This window comes from Sorex araneus, chromosome 8, assembly GCF_027595985.1.
Source record: "Sorex araneus isolate mSorAra2 chromosome 8, mSorAra2.pri, whole genome shotgun sequence".
Taxonomy (NCBI): Eukaryota; Metazoa; Chordata; class Mammalia; order Eulipotyphla; family Soricidae; genus Sorex; species Sorex araneus.
In genome coordinates this window covers 44,827,817-44,851,140 of record NC_073309.1, presented here as the reverse complement: position 1 = coordinate 44,851,140, position 23,324 = coordinate 44,827,817, and the positions used below count along the sequence as shown (strand labels likewise).

General features: G+C 58.4%; 1 protein-coding gene across 2 annotated transcripts; it reads left to right on the top strand.

The window, feature by feature from the left end:
• The first annotated feature begins 684 nt into the window (after nucleotides 1-684).
• NUMBL (NUMB like endocytic adaptor protein) lies at nucleotides 685-22,894 on the top strand. 2 transcript variants are annotated; one of them, XM_055145839.1, is made up of 10 exons: nucleotides 685-847; nucleotides 4,035-4,119; nucleotides 5,613-5,752; nucleotides 6,721-6,795; nucleotides 6,888-6,962; nucleotides 9,109-9,249; nucleotides 14,936-15,113; nucleotides 17,569-17,871; nucleotides 20,597-20,719; nucleotides 21,534-22,894. In XM_055145839.1, the coding sequence occupies exons 1-10, from the start codon at nucleotides 824-826 to the stop codon at nucleotides 22,163-22,165; spliced, it is 1,776 nt and encodes a 591-aa protein (XP_055001814.1). In that variant the 5' UTR covers nucleotides 685-823; the 3' UTR covers nucleotides 22,166-22,894. The 2 variants fall into 2 exon arrangements, with proteins under 2 accessions (XP_055001814.1, XP_055001813.1); XM_055145838.1 differs by having other exon boundaries at nucleotides 17,566-17,871.
• The last annotated feature ends 430 nt before the right edge of the window (nucleotides 22,895-23,324 follow it).

Here is a 23,324-nt window from a genome sequence, read left to right as displayed (position 1 = left end):
CCCCCCCAGCTCCCTGCACGTGCTGACCACCTGCTCAAAAGGCTGTGGCAGCTGAGACGGCCACCCTCCAACCCCCGGCCACCTCCCAGGCTCTGGGCTCCCGGCAACCTCGCCTTGCTAATGGGCCTTAATGCCTCAGCCAGCTGCTCTGCCAAAGCCACAGGACTGGGCGGGAAGGTGGGGTGCGGTGGGGGGGTGGGGGCGGCGGCCAGAACCGCACCCAGGTCCCTGCCCTGAAGCTGAGCCCAGCCCGAACCCCAGGGACGGCGCAGCAGGACGCCAGGGTCTGTCCAACCCCCCTCCCCGTCCCTGCAAAAGTGCCTCGTCACAGCTCCTGCCCGCCTCCGCGGGGCTGCGAGAACGTGGGGTTAGCTGGAGGATCTGGGGGTGCGGGGCGGCGCTGCACCTCCTGGAGCGGCGGCCAGGGGTTGCGGGCGTGGGGTGGGGGGGACGATCCCGACGCGACTCCAGCGCACGCGGCACGCGGAACCTCGACTGCCCAATGGGCGTGGCGGGGAAGGGGCGGGGCGAGGGGGGTCTTATTTATACTTGGGCGGGGCCTGTCGGCGGAGGGGCGGGATCTATTTGCATATCCCGGCGGCGGGCCAATGGGCGGGGCGGGGCGGGGCCTCGGCGGGAGGGCCGCTCCCCGCCCCCGGATCGGAATCCTCCGGGGAGCCGAGCGGGTTCGCGCGCGTGCATCCCGCACCATCCCCCGGCCTGCGGCCCCGGCCCGCGTCCCCGCGATCTGCCGCCGCCGCCGCCGCCGTCGGAGCGCCGGGCCCAGCCGGGGCCGCGGGAGGCGGGGGCGCCCGGGCCCTGGATGTCCCGCAGCGCGGCGGCCAGCGTGAGAAGGGCGGGAGCGGGGGACCGGGGCGGGGGGCGGCGCCGCTGCTGATGTGGCGGAGGGTGGGAGGCGGCCGCGGCGCCCGGATGCAGCGAGGGTGCCAAGGCTGGGGAGGATGGTCTTTGGGTGGGGGTCCCGGCACAGGCGCCCCCTTGCCCCGCAGCCAGCCAAGCTGGGGAGACGGGGGCTGGGGCTGGGGGTCTTGGGCTCAGGCCCTCTCTCCAAGGCCCGGGAGCTAGGGCGCCCTGACACAGACCCCCGTGATTAAAAAAAAAAATAAAAATCAAGGACAGGGGCCAGGTTCTAGGTACAACTCCATAGGCTAGGTTATTTTGGGGGGAGGGGGTGAAGTCCAGAGCACAACCCTGGTCCCAAGCCCAGGCCTCCCCTCCAGGAAGCGGTTCCAGAGGAGACGCAATACCTCCCCCTCCCTCCCTCTCTCCCAAGTCAGCACAGCAAACCAGGAGCAGGGGTCTCTGCCCACAGCTCCCCCTCTCCAGCCCAGGTCAGTGGGGGTGCCGAGCCTAGCCAGTCCCCAGGCCCCAGCAGCTCGCAGGGCACAAGTATCCCCGCCCCAGCCTCCATCCTTGGGCGGCGTCCCAGGAGCAGCCCCTTCTCCAAACAAGGTCCCCGGACCAGCGCCCGGGTGCCGGGACTCCGCCCCGGAGCCCCCCCCCACATTGGATGAGATCCCAGCAATGCTGGGTCGCCCCCCTTCCACCCCCACAAAGGCTTGGTCAAGGGCCCCGGGGCACAGGTCCCCTGGGGTTGCCCCCTTTTGTCCCTGGGACTGCCCAGCTGTCTGGGCGCTGCCCCACCCGCGGACAATGCATCATCACCCCCTCCGGGGTTGGGGGACGCCCCTAGGCGACCAGCTTCAAGCTGTGCTGGGGGTGGGGGGGCGGCTCCCCAGGGACCGAATGCCGCTGTCTGCGGTGGCCTTGTCCCCACCGCTGCTGCCGTCTTTGTGTGTGGTGGTACCTGGGGAAGGGGGCAGGCAGGCAGACAGGCAGGCAGTAGGGAGGGGGCTGAGTGTCACCCCTTGTTTCCGTGAGGGTGGCGCATGCACTGCAGGCTGTTCGCTCTGAGGGATCTTATGTGTATGTCTGTGTTTTAGGCTTGTGGCCGTGTCTGGAGGTGCCTGTGAGTGTGTGTGTGTGTGTGTGTGTGTGTGTGTGTGTGTGTGTGTGTGTATGAGTGTGCTCCTGCTGCCCCCCACCCCCGTGTAGACCCCTGCACTTTTTCTAGCCCCGAGCTCTTGAGTGCCTATGTACGCATGCTTGTGACCCCACGGGTGTGTCTGTGACTCTGACTGGGACCCCCGGCGTTTTGTGATTTTGCGGGCACCGGTGTGGAGTTGGCACGGACATGGGTGGAGTTGTGGCCAGAAGCGGGGTGGTGTGTGCCAACTAGTCCAGGTGCGGCCAGCATGGATGCCGGGGGCTGTGTTTCTGCGTCACACACTTTTCTGTGATACACAACTGTCCCTGCCTCCCTGCACGTGTGCCTACCACTGTCCCAGTGTGTGCAGAGCCACATCTGTGAGTGGCCGGCTCCCTCAGGCCGGCTCCCGCTGCCCGTCGTGCCTTGATAGTCATGGCTGTGCAGTTTCCCTCACATTTGGGGTGGGTTCTTTTTCCGGGGGGAGCTGGAGGATGCCTGGGATTGAACCCGGGCTTTCTCATTCACGGGGCAGGCACTCTCCTGCGCCCCCACCTCACCCCAGCCTAGATTCGGGGTCTGTCGCCCTCTTTCTAGTGGCTTCACTCCATGTGTATGACTCATAGGTGTGTCTGTGCGGTGGCACCAGGTAACGGTGCGTGTTTGTGGGGGCGCGTTAGTGGCTGTGGCAGCTATAAATTCCTCCAGGCCTGCATGTCTCGGCTCCTGGATGACTGTGCACACGTCTGGGCTGGGTACTGGAGAGAGTGTGTGTTATGCCTTGGGTTTGGATTGGAGTGACGGGGCACGGGCAGCAGTCACTCACTCCGGCAGGCATCACGCCTTCTGTGGGAACACAGCCCTCCGTGCCCTGTCTGCCTCCCGGCGCTGCTGGGCGATCACCGGCCCAAGGGGCATTTGTGATGTCCGGGATCGTGGGTATCTATGCGCACAGCCTGGGTTGGACCACACACTTGTCTGAGTGACGTGCGGGCTGACCGGAAGAGAGGCCACCACTGAGCGTGGCGATCGCATGATCGTGAGATCCACGAGGCTGTGTGTCCATTCCCGTGGCTGGGTCACTGCCTCTGTCTGAGTATGGCACCTCCTTGGTGGCCATTGCCTGTCCCAAGAGTGCCTGTCTGGTTCACTCAGTGCCCAGACTGTGGCCCTCAGTGGGTGTCTGTGATCTGTGGTGGATAGAGCGAGGGTTGGTGGGGGAGTCCCAGAGACAGGAGGACCAGTATCAGGTGTGATAAGCATGTGTGCCTGTGTGTGTACGTGTGTGTGCATGTGTGTGTGGGGGGGTGGCGGGTCTGCTCTTGAGCTTCCTGTGTCACCAGCAAGTGTGGCCAGGGTGAGACCATATGATTGGGTGCTTATGGCTGAGCAGGAGGTGACCTCTGTGTGTCTCTTTGTGGCTGGGTCCCCAGTAGGAACTTGGGGGCGGGGGTGTCTGTGCCACGTGTGTGCTTTTTGTGTGTGGCTGAGGAAAGCGGAATGGCCCAGTGGCAGGAAGTGAAGGGGAGGCTGGGACACTCTGTGCTCCCGTGCTCGTGGACTGATATTGGCAACGGAGATATGGGCTGTGTGAATGTGGGTGCCCACAGCGACTCCTGCTGCTCTCGTGTGTGTGTGTGTGTGTGTGTCTGTGTGCGTGTGCGTGTGTGTCTGTGTGTGTGTGTGAGAGAGAGACCGTGGCTATGTGACCGGGTGCTGGGCATGTCCAGCTGGCTGTGTTCTATGTGTGGCCCTGGCCATGTGTCTCAGGGGGCAGGGTTGCCCCCTCCTCACTCTGCCCAGGCTGTCCCTACAAACAACCCCCCCCACACCCCGCACACCTCCTCTTCCTGGGCCCTTGGAACCAGGTGGCTGCGCTCCCTGGTTACCGTTGCTATGACAACCAGGGTTCTCATCAGGGCATCTGACATGAGGGGGGTGGTGGCTGATGTCCAAGGAAGGGGTAAGGCAGGGGACGGAGCCCCATCCAGACCAGCTTCTCACCTCTCGGCTCTCCTGTGGGCAGGGCGGAACCAGGAGGCCCGAACACCGCTTGCCCCCAGCCCCGTGTGGGGCCCCGGGGCCCCCTGCGCCCTCCAGGACGGAGCCAGGTGAGTGGCCTGCTGAAGATGGGGCAGGGGACAAGTGGGAGGGAGGGCCTGGCAGCAGGAACACCAGATTCATTGTGTGCATAAAGGGACAGTCCCCCACTAGATGACCATCCGAACCTTCTCGCTGGGCATGCGCTTACCCAAACACACAGTCTCGCGCACGCACTCTCGACTCCTCGACTCCCTGACAGCCCCTGACCCCAGATGGGGTCACAGAACATGCACAGACTTTATTCTGGACAATATGCAGGGCGCACTCCCAGGGCCCCACGCTGCCCAGATGAGCCTCACACACAAGCCTCTGGGGCTTGGGGCTCTCTCCATGAGCCCTACTCCCATGCACACGTGCACATGTGTACACACATGCACATGCACGCACACAGGCACACACATGAGCCATACACACACATGCATAGAGACACATGTGTACACACATACACACAGGCGCACCAAGTGCACACACATGCACACACATAGACATGCATGCATAGGCACATATGCACACACACAGGTGCATGTGCACGCACGCGCGCGCGCACACACACATACACACACACACACACACACACACACACACACGGCTGCCCTGTTCATCCTCAGCCCTCTCCCAGACGACAGGCTCACTGTCACTTCCTCCCAGACACACTCAGACAAGCCCCAGAGAGCGTCGCCGGGCACACACACACTCCCCATTAACAGCTGCTCACCACACCCAGACCCCACACAGCCTCTCCTGGTCCCCTGGACACAGATGTATTGCGGGGGTGTAGGGTGGGGGGCAGGAGCTGCCTTCTTCTCACGGCCACAGGTGCCCCGCCCAGAGTCATAGCCGGCACTCGGGCAGCGTGCGCTGGCTCCCAGCTAGTCCACCTGATGGCCCTGACCGGGCACAGACCGCCCCCGACAGCATTCCCAGGACATGTCTCTGCACGTGGCAGTGACCAACTCGGGGGTCCCTCCTGCTGAGAGGCACGTCCCGTCGGCCGTGGTGCCAGCTCCTGGTGCTTCCCCCACCTCCTCCTCCTCCCAGGGGAGGCTTGTCTGCGCAGCTGGTCACCCCCAGCCAGAGCGCAGCCCCCCGGGAACCCCAGCTCAAACTACACACGGTTGTTAGGCTGTAACTCGGACTGAGATGAGCTCCTTCCCCCCCACACACACACGTGGCAGCCCCACCCCCAACTACCCTGTGCTTGCACCTGCCTCATTCCCGGAGCCCGTGGCCCCCAACCCTATTCCTCCTTGGCCTCCCACTACTTTGGACCCTCGGACGGACCCCTTCACCACCGTATCCCCCGTCTTTAAATCTCTAAGAGCTGTGACTCTGCAGCCCTAGACCCCCGGCTTCTGAGCCCCCTCCCCTCCATTGCCCCTTTCTTCTTGCCCCCTTGGGGACCCAAGCTCCCCGGATGTCACGGTCACCAACTCAGTGCCCGCCCCACTGTTTTCCTCATCCTCATGCTCCGTGGCCGTGTGCCCCCGCCCTGTGTCCGCAGACGGGGCGGGCACCATGAACAAGTTACGGCAGAGCTTGCGGCGGCGGAAACCCGCGTATGTGCCCGAGGCGTCACGGCCACACCAGTGGCAGGCGGACGAGGATGCCGTGCGCAAGGGCACCTGCAGCTTCCCCGTCAGGGTGAGTGTGGGGTGCAGGGGTGCGGGGGTACGGGTCTCCCCGGGGGTGGGGTCCTTGAGGAGAACCTACAGGCTGGAGCCCCTCAACAGTGGTGTCGCTCCAGGCAGACCCCCAGGGCCCCAGTCCTGCAGAGCTGGGATTAGATATAGTCATAGCACAGCAGGATGGGGGCTGGCCTGGCATGTGGCAAACCCGGGTTTGATTCCTGACATCCCATAGGGTCCCGCGAGCACTGCCAGGAGCAATCCCTGAGCATCGCTGGGTGTGACCCCAAAACAAAACTAAACAAAATAAAACCTGTTGAGGGCTAGAGACACAGTGCAGAGGGCACTGCTTGCCTTGCACGTGGCTGACCCCTGCTCAGTCCTGGGCACCGCATATTGGTCCCGTGAGCATGGACAGGAATAATCGCTGAGCATGGTGGGGTGTGGCCAGAAGGAAGATTTTTTTCAATACAGTCTGTATCAGGAGAATATTTCCTGTCGGGTGGGAAGCAGGGCCGCCTGGAGTTACCCGAGTGCCGGAACTTACAGTTTCAAGGGCGCCAATAGGTTCCAGAGATGCTGCAGCGTCTGCAAAGACCTCGGCTGCTAAGTGCTTTCTGGTTTGGGCAACATTGATGCACAGGCCTCAGCGGCACTGGGGCGAGGTCCATGTGGCAGGCAGGCTGGGTTCAAGTGCACCAGTATCCCCAGAGACATGTCCTTCCCTTCTGTCCCCCTCCCCTGGAGACTGGGGCCCAGGACCAGGTGTGGGTGAAGGCCCAGGGAACAGACGGGACAAGACGGACACCCCCACCAGTGTGCCTTGGGGGTGGAGGGGCCCCACCTTGTGATTGGAGGTGCGGTGTAGACGCCTCCATAAGCAGGGCGTACTTCCGGCGCCGGGTGGAAGTGCTCAGTGAGCCCCAGGAATGACGAGTGATTGATGGTCGTGCTCACGTCGTGTTCTCCACCCGCGCCCCGCAGTACCTTGGCCACGTGGAGGTGGAGGAGTCCCGGGGCATGCACGTGTGTGAAGACGCTGTGAAGAAGCTGAAGGCGGTGAGTGGGGGGCTGCAGGGGGGGGGAGGGCTGCAGGGGACCCCCACCAGAAGCGGCAGCCCTGACCCTTGCTTGCCTCCCCTGCTCCCCAGATGGGCCGCAAGTCGGTGAAGTCAGTCCTGTGGGTGTCAGCCGATGGGCTCCGAGTGGTGGATGACAAGACCAAGGTAGGGGGTCCGTGGGGCAGGGGTGGACACCAGCTCTGCCCCGTCCACTCTGCCAGAATCCACGGAGGACACTGTCAAGCCCAACACTTGTCTGCCTCTCCTTCGGGCCCTTTCTAGAATGTTCCTTGGGCCATGACCCAGCTCACCTCACTGCTTAAGCATGAGCCCCCTGGTTACCTTCCTGGCGTTGAGAGGAGCTGTGAGCCCAGATTGGGGTTCCAGCACCCGTCCCCGCCCCCCACTCCCCAACTGGATGACCACACACACACACACACACACCCCATGCCAGAGGGGTCTCATCTGTAAAATGAGGATAATGGTTTGGAGGGATAGTTCAGCACTGGGCCAGAGCAATAGCACAGCGAATAGGACATTTGCCTTGCACGTGGAGGACCCAGGTTCGATCCCCTGCAACCTATATGGTCCCCTGTGCGTCACCAGGAATAATTTCTGAGTGCAGAGCCAGGCGTCACCCCTAAGTATCACTGTGTGTGGCCCAAAAAAGCCTAAAAAGAAAAGAGAGTGTTCAGCACTGAAGGCATTGCCCTCCATGTAACTGTCCCCAATTGGTCCCCTGAAGCAGCACCAGGAGTGACTCTACCACACAGCCAGAAAGAGCCTCTGGGCTACCCCAGTTGTGATCCAAAAGCTTCCCCAAGGGGCTGGCGAGATAGCACAGTGAGAGGGCGTTTGCCTTGCACATGGCTGACCTGGGTTTGATTCCCAGCATCCCATATGGTCCCCTGAGCACTGCCAGGAGTAATTCCCGAGTGCATGAGCTAGGAGGAACCCCTGTGCATCGCCAGGTGTGACCCAAAAAGAAAAAAAAAAGAAGAAAAAAAAAAGCTTCCTCCAAATGGGGGAATAGCATGAGGGTCAAGACCCTCCTTTGCCTTGCATGCAGCCGACCCAGGTTCAATCCCCAGCATCCCATATGGTACCCCACGCACCACCAGGAATAATTCCTGAGTGCAGAGCCAGGAGTAACCCCTGAGCATTGCTGACTGTGATGTGACCCAAAAAGTGAAAAAAAAAAAAAAAGATAGACTCTCCTGTCAGACAAGATCTCTGTGATGGATGAAGCCAGTACATCCAGACGGCTGAAGCGGAGAATGGTGAGAATGTTGCACTGCTGAGAATCATGAGCCCGAGGCTGGGGCTGGGCACTCAGCTCACCTGAGTCCCCAGCGACTGGCAGAGAAGACCCCTACGGAGGAGTGAGGGTCTCACTGAGACCCAGCCAGGCCTGGGCTTTGGGGGCATAAGGCAGCTGTCTCAGCTGGAAATAATTTCTTTTATTTGTTATATTCAATATGCCAAAAACAGCAACAACAAGTCTCACAATGGAGACGTTACTGGTGCCCGCTCGAGCAAATCAATGAGTAAGGGATGACAGTGCTGACAGTGATGGTGACAGTATTTGTTGGGGGCCATCCTGGTTGGTGCTCAGGGGTTACTCCTGGTGGAGCTCAGGGGGACCCTCTTTGGTGCCAGGGACCAAGCTTGGGGCCGCTTTGTGCACTGCAAGCACCTTACCTGCTTGACTCTATCTATGGCCCTTGTTTGCTTTTTTCTTTCTTTCTTTCTTTTTTTTGCCTGTTCACACCCCCTTCATGAAGCCTTGCCTGATTTCTCCTGAGTTGGCACTTTCTTCTCTTGCTTCCTGTGTGAGCACCTGGGCTCCCCACGCGCCCCGCCCCCGCCTCTTTTCTTCTTGCTTTTGCTTTTTGGGTCATACCCGGGGGCTGTGATGCTCAGGAGTGACTCCTGGCTCTGCGCTCAGGGATCACTCCTGGAGGTGCTCGGGCGCTATATGGGATGCCAGGGATCGCACCCCGGTCAGCTGCGTGCAAGGCAAACACCCTCCCCGCGGTATTATCACTCGGGCCCCGCCTCTGTGCCTCTCAACCTGAGCTCTGACCCCTCTGCTTGGGCCTCCCTCCTTCCTTCCCGGCTGTCACTCTGGGCCGGCTCCATGAAGGCGTCCGACTTTCCCCCTCAGCTGGGCGCTCTGCATGCACTCCCGCCCCCTCCCCTCCCCAGGCCGTTTCTGTGGCTCACGGCTGCCACAGGGGTAGTGTTGACCTAGCGACTCTATGCGAATCTGATGATGACGTGCCTCCTCTGGCCTCCCGTGCCCTCCCAGGACCTGCTGGTCGACCAGACCATCGAGAAAGTCTCCTTCTGTGCTCCCGACCGCAATCTGGACAAAGCTTTCTCCTACATCTGCCGGGACGGGACCACTCGCCGCTGGATGTGCCACTGTTTCCTGGCACTCAAGGACTCCGTGAGTGTCCCCGGGATCCTGCCCTGCCATCCCAGCCCCAGTTCCCACGGGCCCCCTTGCAGCCAGTGACACCTCCAGCTACTCCGTGTCCAGTGCTCTTGCCTGGCAAAGGGGGAGGCTCCCAGCTGCACGACTCAGGCCCACAGAGGGCCCAAGTGTGCTCATGTGAGGTGCTCAGAACATGCTGCTCGCCCTCCCCACAGGCATTCCCACAGCCGCACCATCTCCCCCTCCTCCTCCTCACCTACGTGCTGTGCTTCTCCAACTTTGCTCCTGGGCGCTTCCACGCACACACGCGTGTCCCCGAGCACAGAGGCCCCGGGCGGGCCCAGCTCTGGATCTGGGACATATTTCTGGCAGATGGAGGTCTAGAGCAGTTGTTTCTCAACCTTTCTCTAACCTTCTTTCCTTCCTGTGTTCACCCCCTGCCCCCAACACTTTTTGGTACTCTGCCCCCCACCCCATGTGTGCCCCTGGAAATACCCTGGGTCCCCCACCGGACACCACATACTCCCACACACACTGAAAAACTGCAGATCCAGAGGCTTGCCTGCCCCCGGCAGGACCCTCCAGTCCCAATCAAACAATTGTTCTGGGGCTGGAATAGTAGTGCGGTGGGGAGGGCGCTCGCCTTGCACACAGCCGACCCCAGTTCGGTCCCCGACATCCCATAGGATCCCCCAGCGCTGAGCCAGTGCCACCAGGAGTGATTCCTGAGTACAGAGTCGGGAGTAAGCCCTGAGCATCACTGGGTGTGGGCTAGAAACAAAACAAACAAACAACAGTTGTTCCCCAGGGGCACGCACTGATTCTTCTGCCTCCATTTTTTTTTTTAATTAAATCACAGATAGTGACAAAGCTGTCCTTGGTTGGCTTTAAGTGTACAATGTTCCAACATTGTTGGGAATATTTTTATTGTTTTTTTGAGGGACTGCACCCAGGTTTGCTCAGGGCTAACTCCTGGCTCAGTGCTCAGGGATCACTCCTGGCAGGCTTGATGCACCACAGGGAATGCTGGAGATCAAACCCGGGTCAGCCACATGCAAGGCAGATGTATTATCCACTGTCCTGTTGCTCTGGTCCCCACTTCTGTTTATTTTGTGGTGGTTCCTTCTGTTGTGGGTCCCAGGGACTCCTTCTGAGAGTCTGGCATCAGCCACTGTGGCCCATGTTTTCAGAAGTAGGGCTCTGAGGTCTGTGACAGGGAAGCTCCAGATTCCAGTGATTTCCGTGATATTAGAAGCTGGTTTCAGAATCTGGACAAAAGCATCCAAGGGCAGTTTATGGGATGCCTATGCAGCCCTCTTCACCCATCGGGGGCTGCGGCTCCACACACGTCTTGTTGCCACATTGGAATTCAGCTTCCACTCCTCTGTGACCCAAGAGGGATGCTTGTGCTCCAGCCCTCACGTCTTCAGTCCAACCATGTGCCAGAGGGAGGCATGACATCTCCAACTCCATACTGCCAGCAGGAACTGAATGATCAGGATATTTTAGCTGCAAGAGATGGTGGAAAATAGAGTCTTTTCTGCTTGTTTTGGAGTTATACCTGGCAGTGCTCTAGGGCTACTCCGGGCATAGTGCTCAGCGGTCACTCCAGGCAGTGCTCCAGGGAGCCTACAGCTGTTGTGACTTGGGCCTCCGCATGCACAGCACATGCTTCAGCCCTTTGATCTGTGTCTCCTGCCAGGAAAAGTCTGCACCGGCCCCTGCCATGGACCTGGGCCACACGGCTTCTCCGTGCTCTGTGATTGCCATTGCTCATTGGTTGCTGGCCGCAGACCAAGTCCAGATCAGGAGAGGCTGTGAGGGGCTCGGAAACGGGAAGGTTAGAGACCAGGCAGCCTGGGGACGTCCCCCCTCAGGGCGCTCCTGCCCCTCAAGATTCCTTTATTGGGCTGTGGGTTGGTTTGGGGTCCACTCCCCAAAGGCGGTGCTCGGGGACTACTCCCAACTCTGTACTCAGAGGTTTTGTGGTGCTGTGATTGAACCCAAGCCTCCTGCATGCCCATCTCCCTGACTGATAAACTTCTTTACAAGCCTGAGGATTCAGCGTCAGGCTGTGGGACCTTTGGCACAAATGACTCACCTGGGGACTTTGTCTCTTCTGAAAGGAAGCAGTCATTCTGGAGATCACACGGAAAGTTCTAGAATTCTTTTTGGGGGGTGGGGTGTATATCTAGCAGTGGTCAGGGCTTAGTCCTGGCTTTGCATTCAGGAATTATTCCTGGAAGGCTCAGGGAACTTATGGGATGCTGGGGATCGAACCCGGGTCGGCTGCGTGCAAGGCAAATGCCCTAACCGCTGTGTTGTCTCTCCATGCCCGCCCCACTTTAGTTCCCCCTGCTGGGGACCGCACTGCCCAGGTCTCGTGCATGCAAGGCGCCTTACCGTCCCAGCGCCAGCACCCCCAAGGGAGTGTCGGTTGATGTCCTGTACTCCGTGTCCAGTAAACACGTACAGTTGCGCTGGCTTGGGGAGAACGTGGGGGCGGAGCATGCACGAAGCGAGAGCATTGCCGTCTTAGCAGTGAGTCTTCCAGCACGAATCCACGAGGGCTCCATCTGCTTCTCGTCCCCGCCCCGCCGGGCTGGTGGCTTTCTGTGGACTCGTCCTCCGTGTTCTTAGATTCCATTTGCTCTGTCAGACGCTGCTGTACTTGCAGTTGTCAACCTCATGTCATCCCGGGACTGTGCGTGGTGAGGGCGCATAGCTGCCTTGGATATTTGCTTCCTGATCTTGTATCCTAAAAGTCACAGAAATTAGAATGTGTGTGTGTGTGTGTGTGTGTGTGTGTGTGTGTGTGTGTGTGTATCTGTCTGTCTGTGTGTTCCTGGGTTGGACTCCAGGCTTCTTTACTGCAAAACCTACACTGATTCCCCAGTAATATTAGCCTCAGCACTTGGATTCATTTAGTTTTGTTGCTTTATTTTTTTCTGGGCTACCCCCAGTGGTGCTAGGGTTGGGGTGACTGGCTCTTGTCTGCCAGTGGGCCAGGGGGATGCAGTGCAGGGATCTGATGCTCTTCTGAATTCAGAGTATGTGCTTCTTTAGTCACCTTCCCAGCTCTTGAATTCTTTTTTTTTTTTTTTGGCTTTTTGGGTCACACCTGGTGATGCACAGGGGTTAACTCCTGGCTCTGCACTCAGGAATCACTCCTGACGGTGCTCGAGGGACCACATGGGATGCTGGGAATCGAATCGGGTCGGCCACCTGCAAGGCAAACACCCTACCCGCTGTGCTATCGCTCCAGCCCCTGAATTCATTTTGTAACACTGGCGATTTAAATTCATTTTTTTCACTGATAGGCTATGGATTTTCTTTTCCTTCCTTTCTTCCTCCCTCCTCCCCTCCCTCCCTCCCTCCACCCTTCCTTCCTTTGCAACAGCCAGCCATGGGGTTACTCCTGGCTCTGCACTCAGGAATTACTCCTGGCAGTGCGCAGGGGACCATATGGGATGCCAGGGATTGAACAGGGTTGACTGCATGTGAGACAGATACCCCACTCCCTGTGCTATCTCTCCAGCCGAGATTGATTTTTTTCAAACTTTGTACATTTAAGCACATGTTATCTACAAATAGACATCTCTTTACTTTCCCTCTTCTAGTTTGGATTCCTTTTCTTTTTCTCTCTATCTTATTTTTTTGTTTGTATTTGGGTCACACCCCTCAGTGCTCAGGACTCGCTCCTGGCTCTGCACTTGATGTCACTTCTGATGGGCTTGGGGTGCCGCATATGGAGTGTGGGGATTGAACCCGGGTCGGCCACATGCAAGACAACACTCTTCCCGCTGTATATCGCTCTAGCCCCACTCTTTTTTTAAACTGGGTATAGTTATTATTATTATTATTATTATTATTATTATTATTATTGGACTGGAGCAATAGTACAGCAGGTACGGTGTTCGCCTTGCATGCGGCCAACCCAGGTTCGATTCCCAGCATCCCATATGGTCCCCTGAGCACCACCAGGAGTAATTCCTGAGCGCAGAGCCAGGAGTAACCCCTGTGCATTGCCAGGTGTGACCCAAAAGAAAAAAAAAAAAAACACTCGCTGAGATTTTTGCATGTGTGTTTGGGTTTGGAGCTCATGGGCTTTTTGCTCCTGACTCCGTGCTCAGGAGTGACCCCAGATACTCAGGAGATCATATGTGGTGCCAGGGATTGCCCTCAGCCTATGCAAGACCAGCACCTTACCTCCTATATCTCTCTGGCCCCCACTTGTTCAGTTTGGGAAGTTTTGTTATTTTGTTTTGGGGAGTTTTTTTTGGGGGGTTGTTTGGTTTTTGTTTTTGTTTTCGGCCATACCCAGCAGTGCTTAGGACTCACTCACTCGAGGACCATGGGTTGTGCTGGGGATAGAACCCAGGTTAGGGGTCCAAGTGATGGTACAGCGGGGAGGGCACTTGCCTTGCACACAACTGACCCGGGTTTGATTCCTGGCATTTCTTATTGTCCCCTGTACACAACCAGGAGTAATTCCTGAGGGCAGAGCCAAGAATAACCTTTGAGCACCATCGTGTGTGGCCCAAAGAGCAGAAAGAACCCTGGCTAGTGCAAGGCAAGTGCTCTACCACTGGACTTTCCCTCAGCCCCCATTTGCTTAGCTGTTTTTTGTCTTGTTTGGCCGCACTCACTGGCGCTCAGGGCTTATTCCTGGCTCAGCACTCAGGGAACCCTGTGAAGTACTGTGGATCGAACCCAGGGCTGCATGCAAGGCAAATGCCCTCCCTGATGTACTATGGCTCTGGCCCCCATTTGCTTAGTTTTGTTTTGTTTTTTATTGCTTTTTGGGTCACACCCAGTGATGCACAAGGGCTACTCCTGGCTTTGCACTCAGGAATTACTCCTGGCAGTGCTCAGGGGACCATATGGGATGCTGGGAATTGAACCTGGGTCGGCTACATGTAAGGCAAACACCCTACCTGCTGTACTATCACTCCATCCCCTCATTTGCTTCGGTTTTTTTTTTCTTTTTGGGTCACACCTGGCGATGCACAGGGGTTACTCCTGGCTCTACACTCAGGAATCACTCCTGGCGGTGCTCAGGGGACCATATGGGATGCTGGGAATCGAACCCGGGTCGACCGAGTGCAAGGCAAACACCCTACCCGCTGTGCTATCGCTCCAGCCCCTCATTTGCTTAGTTTTAACTGTTGTACATGCATATGTGACCAAGACACCCCTCCCCCCCCACGCCCATTGGATCAAGATCTGATACCTGGGGCTGGAGCGATAGTACAGCTGGTAGGATGTTTGTCTTGCACGTGGCCAACCCAGGTTCTATTCCCAGCATCCCATATGGTCCCCTGAGCACAGCCAGGAGTAATTCCTGAGTGCATAAGCCAGGAGTAACCCCTGAGTACTGCTGGGTGTGACCCAAAAGGCTAAAAAAAATATTAAAAATAAAATATATAAAAAAAAGATCTGATACCCGTCTCTCCCCCAAAGTGTCCTCGTGTGTCTTCACCGAGAGTCCCCCAGCCCTGCCATGCCCCCATCAGCTCTGTGCTTTTCATCAGAGATGAGTCTCGCCTCTTGTGGAGCCCAGACGGAGCGTGCTCAGCCCTGACAGTCACTGGTGCTGCTCCTGGCCCAGAGGGGACACTACAGTCCAGAGGGGTGCAGAGACCTTCCACATACCCCCACCCCAGCCGCTGAAGTGAGTCCCAATCTCTTCCCCCAGGGCGAGAGGCTGAGCCACGCCGTGGGCTGTGCCTTCGCCGCCTGCCTGGAGCGGAAACAGCGGCGGGAGAAGGAGTGTGGGGTCACGGCCGCCTTCGACGCCAGCCGCACCAGCTTTGCCCGCGAGGGGTCCTTCCGAGGGCGGCCGGCCGAGCGAGAGGCCTCTGACAAAAAGAAAGGTGGGTTCGAGGGCCTGGGGCCGGGGGTGGGGAGAGCCACAGAAGCTCCGAGACCCCTGATGCTTGGGAATTTCCTGCTGGATCTTTGGGTTTGGGGGCTGCGCCCGGTGGCGCTCAGGGCGCTCTGCCAGGTCTGTGCTCAGGGAATTGAACCCAGGCTTACCGCCTATCAGCCCCGTGAGCCGTCTCTGCAGCTCCTTTTTTTTTTTTTTTTGCTTTTTTCGTCACATCCAGCAGGGTTACTCCTGGCTTATACACTCAGAAATTCCTCCTGGCAGTGCTTGGGTGACCATATGGGATGCTGGGAATCGAACCCGGGTCGGCCGCGTGCAAGGCAAACGCCCTACCCGCTGTACTATCGCTCCAGCTCCGTCTCTGCAGCTCCTGAGGGTGTTGTATGGTTTGGGGCAGCTCTCAGGAGCTCCTGGCTCTGTGCTCCCCTCGGTGCTCAGGGGACCAGACCCACCTCATACTGCTCTAGTTGAGTCTGAAGACCTGGTCTGCCTTGCAAAGCGGGCTGGCCAGCACTCGAGGCCTTGGGGGACCTCCCAGGCTTCCTCTTTGCTGGAGGCTCCTCAGACCCAGAGCTGCAGGCCGCAGGCTTTATGCTCGCTCCGCTCTGAGGCTAGCATCATAAATACTTTAATAAAGAACATCTCCAAAGGCCCTGATGCAGGCAGTGAGGAAACTGGAACTGGCTGTAGGAAGCCATGTGGGACTTCGCTCTCTTTCCTTTGCTGTTTTGTTTTGGAGCCATACCCAGTGTTGGCTACGCCCTGCTGGGTGCTGGAGGTGAGGTTTTCCTAGCCATTGTGGGGGGCCATGCTGTGGAGAGGATGGAATCCAGCCCTGCCCATGCAAAACCAGCTCTAAGTCCATTGACCTACTGTCCAGCCATGTCCACGCTTTTGTTTGTTTGTTTGTTTTTGGCCCTAGATTTAAGCTCCTGTTTTGTACCTATATGTTATATATCTTATAGCCTACTTCTCCCTCTGGGAGAACCTGGCAAGCTACCAAGAGTTTCCTGCCCACATGGGAGAGCCTCGCAAACTCCCCATCGTGTATTCATATGCCTAAACCAGTAACAATGCTGGGTCTCATTCCCCTGACCCTGAAAGAGCCTCTAATGTGACATCGTTGGGAAGGATGAGTAAAGAAAGGCTTCTAAAATCTCAGGGCTAGGCAAATGGAGACATTACTGAGACCGCTCAAGAAATTCAATGATCAACGGGATGATGATGATGATGATGATGATGATGATGATGATGATGATGATGACTTTATACCTGTATACCCAGGTCAAGTGAAATGATCTGAGTTGAGAGGTTAGAGAGACAGAACAGCGGGTAGAGGGTTTGCCTTGCATGTAGCCATCTTGTTCAATCCCCGGCATTTCGTATGGTCCCCTGAGCCCACCAGGGGTGATTCCTGAGTGCAGAGCAAGGAGTATCCCCTGGAATTGCCTCGTGTGGCCTAAAATCCCCTCACAAAAAAAGGCGGTGGGGAGGGGCAAATAGAAGTTGCAGAAGCCCAGCTGTGGTTTTGTTTGGGGACCACAGCTAGCAATGCTCAGGGGTTACTTCTGGCTCTGGACTTAGGGATCAGTCCAGGTACAGATAGGGGTGAACCATGTATAAGTCTGGGAATACTCCCTAATGGCCGCATGCAAGGCAAACACCCTACCCACTGTGCTATCTATTCTGGCCCCTGACAAACCTCTTTACATACTTATAAGCTGAGGAATTGGCTCAGCTGGATGCACTTGCCTTGCATGTGCTGGATTGGGTTCCCAGCATGGCGGGGAGGGAAAAAATATATATATTTAACTATATATTGTCACTGTCATCCCATTGCTCATCGATTTGCTCGAGTGGGCACCATTGTGAGACTTATTGTTACTGTTTTTGGCATATCGAATACACCATGGATAGCTTGCCAGACTCTGCTGTGCGGGCGGGATATTCTTGGTAGCTTGCCGGCTCTCTGAGAGGGACAGAGGAATTGAACTCGGGTCGGCCGCGTGCAAGGCAAATGCCCTACCTGCTGGGCTATTGCTCCAGTCCAACTATATACTATATAACAAATATAGTATACATAGCATTGTATATTATATATAATATACTTTGTAATACATAATTATATGTTAATTTTATATACAGTTATAGGGTTGGACTGGAGCAGTAGCCCAGCAGGTAGAGCGTTTGCCTTGCACGCGACCGACCCAGGTTCAGATAATAGCAGAAAGCTCTGTCAGACAGAGGGTTGGTGTGAGGTACTGGCCTTCCGGGCAGGGGCAGGTGCTGAAGGGGAGGTAATCTCGGCCTGAGCCCTAAGAGTTGCAGGATGGTCACCAGCCTGCAGGGGGCACTGGGTGAGGGAGACAGCCGGGGGAATGATCTGGGCCAGCAGGAGGCTGCAGTGAGGCGACTGACCCTGTGTCCTGTGTCTCCAGCAGAGGCAGCAGCTGCCCCCTCGGCGGCGCCCGGCCCCGCACAGCCTGGACATGTGTCTCCAACACCCGCCACCACATCCCCCGGCGAGAAGGGGGAGGCGGGTACCCCGGTGGCAGCGGGCACCACGGCGGCTGCCATCCCCCGGCGCCACGCCCCCCTGGAGCAGCTGGTTCGCCAGGGCTCCTTCCGGGGCTTCCCGGCGCTCAGCCAGAAGAACTCGCCTTTCAAACGGCAGCTGAGCCTACGACTGAACGAGCTGCCGTCTACACTACAGCGTCGCACCGACTTCCAGGTGAAAGGCACAGGTGAGCCCCAAGGGGGAAGAAGCTTCTGGATCTCGGCTGCTTCTGTAAGGGGTGGGACATGCCACAAGCAACAGGCACCGTCAGCCACTGGCTAGGCACAGTCCGAGACCACCTAGGGAGAGAAGTAGAAATCTTTTGTCTTGTTTGGGGGCTACACCCAAACATGGTGCTCAGGGGTTACTCCTGGCTCTGCACTCAGGAATTACTCCTGGAGGGGCTCAGGGGACCATGTGAGGTGCCAGAGATTGATCCCGGGTTGGCTGCAAGCAAGGCAGGCCCCCTGCCCACTGTACTGCTGCTCGGGCCCCAGAGCAGGAATCTTGGTAATCTTGCTGTGGACATGGGGGAGAAGCAAGGTGAAATAGGACCGGATTGACTGGCAGAGTCTACTGGCCTCCGGGAAAAGAGTGGGCTGGAGAGAGAGTACAGCGAGAGGGGAGGGCATTTGCCTTGCATGGGGCTGATCCTGGCAACCCTGAAACCCACTGGGAGTGATCCTGAGCTCAAAGCTGGGACTCAACCCTGAGCATCGCTGGGTGTGGCCCAGAAACAAAAAAGGAGAAGGATTGGCCTCCGCCAGGACTAGTTAGCAAAAGAAACAGTGTGTGTGTGTCGGGGTTTGGCTTAGGAATCTGCTTGGAGGCCCGATTCCCTCCAAGCATTGCCATCAGGCCAAGGAAGGGTCCAAGTGGGTGGTACCCAGGAATTTGGTGGATTAGCACCATCTGCAGTAATGGGGCTCTGGGGCCTGGAGAGTTGATGTGTATGATTGGCTTGCATTATCCGTGTGCATGGTCCATATGTGTGATCTGTGTGCATGACCCATGTGCATGATCCATGTGCGTGATCCGTATGCGTGATGCGTGTGCATGACCTGTGTGCATGATTGGCATGCATGGTCTGCATGCATGACCCATGTGCATGACCCAGCAGAGCGTCAGGAAGGGCAGGTTCTGCTCCAGACATGTGGCCAGAGGAGACAGGAGGTGAAGAGAGGCATCAGGCATCATGACGAGGGGTTTGGGATGTTGCCTTCGGGCCAGGGCAACATCCCAAACTAACCAGCACCTACCTCCACTGGTTAGCCACGCTCTCTAGGGACTGTGACAGGAAGGATGGGTCCCATCACTGGCTAGTAGTGACAGGAACAGGCGGCGCAGTCGCTGACAGCGGCTGCGTCTGGAGTGTGAGTCACGCAGGTGATTTCATTGTGTGACTGTCACAGAGTGTAATTACACAGACCTCAACCCTACGCCCACTCGGCTCCTTGGCTATACATAGAGCCACTGTCTGGGTGACCAGTGGCTTTGTCAGTGCAGTGGCTCTGTGAACACTCGCTTGGAGGGAAAAGGGCCAGACCCTCCCGGCGTTTGGCCAGTGTCCCAAAGAGGTCTGGCCCCAGGAGGGGTAAAGGTGAGCAAAAGAGTTTGGTGGGAGAATTTGATTACTAATGTCTGCCGTGGCCAGGAGGAGGAGAGCCGTGGCAGAGATCATGATCTGACAGCCAAGTGTGAGGCTGGGAACGTGCCTGAGTGCTACAGTGCTCGCCTGGCAGGCTGGGGCTCTGGGTTTCACCTCTGGCTCTGAGGGGGAGAGGAAAGATGGGGGCTGCTGCTGGAGAGATAGTATGGTAGGTAACGTACTTGCTTTGCTTGAGGCAAACCTGGATTTAGTCTCCAGCCCCCTATATAGCCCTCTGAGCACTGCCAGGAGTGATCCCTGAGCTCAGAGTCAAGAGTAAGTTCTGAGCACTGCTGGGTGTGTCCCCCCCAACCAAAAAAAATAAATAATAAAAGCAATGGTTGCAGGGGCTGGAGTGATGTATAGTAGGTAGGGGGTTTGCCTTGCAGGCAACGGATATGGGTTCAATTCCCAGTACCACATATGGTCCTCCTAGCCTGCCCGGCGTGCCAGGGAGTAACTCCTGAGCATCGCCGGATGTGGCCCCCAATCCAAAATAAATATATAAATGAATAGTTTCTTTAAAAAAAAATTTAAAAAGATGTTTGCTGTGGGAAAAGGAGAAAAAGGTGACAGGTCTCTCAGGAAGCCACTGCATGTGGGTTGTCTTCCCCACAGTCCCTGGAGCCCGGCATGGGTGCTGGTTCCATCCCCAACTCAGACACATGGGGGCCGGAGCAATAGTGCAGTGGGGAGGGCGCTTGCCTTGGACAGGGCCAACCTGGGCTCGATCCCCAGCATCCCAGATGGTCTCCCCCTGAGCCCCACCAGCAGTGATCCCTGAGCACAGAGCTGGGAGTCAGCTCTGAGCACCATCAGGTATGACACCCCCAAATGAAAACGAACCAAACCTGAAGCACCTGCTGGAGGCTGGGGCTGGGGGAGGGCCTGGGAGGGGTGTGGGTCTGTATCCAGGGGTGCTCCGGCCATACCTCACAGCTGGTGGTACTTGGGATCAAATGAGGGTCAGCCACATACAGGTCATGTGCCTTCACCCCTGGACTAGCTCTGCCCTCCAACCCAGAGTGGCTTCTGAGAGATGTCCAACCTCCGCAGGACACACATGGGGGCAGCCTCACAGCTACGCTGTCCGTGTGTAGCCCCCACCCCGGGCTGTCACAGTTTCTCTATATGAGGGGGCAAGCACCCCAGTTTCATTGGGGAGCCTCAGCCTCCTGACATCAGCTGCCCACTTGCGGAGAGGAACTCCGGGCTGGGGCCGGGCCTGTTCACTCCTCCCTCCTCTTCTCCCTGATGCCCACAGTGCCGGAGATGGAGCCCCCCGGGGCCAGTGACAGCGACGGCATCAGCGCCCTCTGCACGCAGATCAGCTCGTCCTTCGCCAGCCCTGGGGCCCCCGCGTCAGGGCCCCCGCCCACCTCGACAGGTAAACCCTGGGGCCACCCCACCTACACTCCTCAGCTCCAGTCAGGGGTCCCCGGGGCCACCACTCTGGGAATCTTGGTGTCTCATTGGTTTTTGCACAAGGGGTCAGCTTGAACCAGGGTCTCCGCTGGAAATCTTCCTGTCTGAAATGATGCCTCCCGCTGTCAGGCTACCCTGCCTCAGAGCCATGAAACTTCCCACAAGAGTGCTCCGAGCACAGCCGGGCCCTGGGGGCTGATCCTGGTCCCCCTGGGAGGGGCCTTAGAACCGCTGGCCCTCAGGGTCAGAGTGATAGAGTACAGTGGGGAGGGCGCTTGCCTTGCACGCGGCCGACCCGGGTTCAATTTCCAGCATCACCCTGAGCCCCGCCGGGTGTGGCCCCAAAGCAGACGGAAATTTTCATGGGACCACAGCAGGTGAAGACACATGCCCTGTAGCAGCGGGTGCGGGTTCAAGGCCCAGCACCGCAGATGATTCCCCAAGCCCCACCAGGGATCACTCCTGAGCACAGAGCCAGGAGTAGCCCCTGAGCACCTCTGGCTATGGCCCAACACCCACCCGCCCACCTCTTAATATGTAAATTAAAAGATTTACTTGTTAGGCTTTGGGCACTGCCCAGCCAGAAGGAAGCGGCGCTGGGTGGGGGGCGAGTCCTGCTGAGACACCCCACTCCCGCACTGTAGAACCAGCGAGGGCCTTCCCAGCAGTGCTCAGTGACCGGAGTAGTCCTCGGGTCCCCGCCCTCGGCAGTGCAGCACCCCCAGACCCAGACCCCCCAGTCCCGGGTTCCTTATGAGCCCTGCTGCCTTCTGCAGGGACGTCTGCCTGGGGCGAGCCCTCCGTGGCCCCCGCCGCGGCCTTCCAGCCCGGGCACAAGCGGACCCCTTCGGAGGCCGAGAGGTGGCTAGAAGAAGTGTCCCAGGTGGCGCGAGCGCAGCAGCAGCAGCAGCAGCAGCAGCAGCAGCAGCAACAAGCCACCGCCGTGCCCGCCGCCCTGCAGCCCTACCCCGCCCCCGTGGGGCCCTTCGACGCTGCGCCCGCCCAGGTGGCCGTGTTCCTGCCGCCCCCACACATGCAACCCCCGTTTGTGCCCGCCTACCCGGGCCTGGGCTACCCCCCACTGCCCCGGGTGCCCGTAGTGGGCATCACGCCCTCCCAGATGGTGGCCAACGCCTTCTGCTCGGCCGCCCAGCTCCAGCCGCAGCCCGCCGCCCTGCTGGGGAAAGCTCGGGCCTTCCCGGCCCCTGCAACCCCCAGTGCCCCAGGGGGCCAGGTCCGCCCCCGCCCCAGTGGGGCGCCCTGGCCCCCAGAGCCCACCCCGGCCCCGGCCCCCGAATTGGACCCCTTTGAGGCCCAGTGGGCGGCGCTGGAAGGCAAACCCGCAGCTGAGAAACCGCCCAACCCCTTCTCCGGCGACCTGCAAAAGACCTTCGAGATTGAGCTGTAGCAGCATCTGCGGGTGCCTGACCTGGGGGCTGCAGGCACACCCCTCCCCCCACCGTCCCGCAGCCTGCGCCCCCCAACGCCCCTCCACGTCGCTCCTCCCTCTCCCCCCTCCCCCCTCCCCCTCTATAGGCCCCATAGTGACGCCCAGGTCGGGACAGGAGGGAATTCAGGGACAGACCCCCGCCTGGCTAAGGGACCCATGTGTAGCTGGCAATGCTGCTCCCCCGAACCAGGCCCGAGGACCCCCACAGAGGACCCTCCGTTTAAGCTCCATTTCCCGGTTTCTTTTGTACACCTCCACCTTCCAGTGTTCGGGCAGGCTGGAAGACGGACGCCCACTGAGGGGCTCTCCTAGGCTCCCCCATGAGTGTGCACCCCCCAGCCTGGCCCTTCCCCCCAAACTCAGCACAAGCAAAGGGCTTCCCTCTGCCCACCCGCTGCGTTCACTGCCAACGCTGTGCTCGTCCCCCTCCCACGCAGGGTCACCTCTTCTTTGGGCCAAGGTCTCGGTGGGGGCAGGGGCCAAGCTGGGGGGCCCCGGATGGAGGGCAAGGGGGACAGGAAGGAGATGCTCAGTTACCTCACGTTGGTGCCCGTGGTGTAGGGGTCCCGGAAGAAGAGGGAGGGGTGCCTGGCGGGTACTTTTCTATCTTTTATTTCCAGATTTTTTTGTATCTAAACTTGCAGATTTGTATTATACAGGACAGCCAATAAAGGAAGATATAATGGAGCCCAGCGGGAAAGCAGGGTTCTGTGTGGGTGGGGGTGGCGCAGAGCCTTCCCGGGAGAAGCCTCCGAGTGACACTAGCACCTACACTGAACAAGCACTCGAGAGACGGGTACTGGAGAGGACCAGAGAGCTCAGAGGTTAGTGCACCAGGCCCCCGATTGGAACCTGGAAATACAGGGTCCCCTGAGCACCACTGGGGTGGCCTTGTTGGCCCCCACCATGGCACAAGCACTTCTGCACCCTCAGGCCCAGCCCCTGAACCCTGCAGCCAGACCAGCTGAGCATCACCCCAGGAGTGGCCCCCGGACTCCCTGAGCACTGCTTGAGAGGCCCCAATATTAAAAAAAAAATTAGATCCTTGACATCCTATATTCCCCTGAGCACCTCCAGGACTTATCTTGGAGCACAGAGTCAGAAGTAAGCCCAGAGC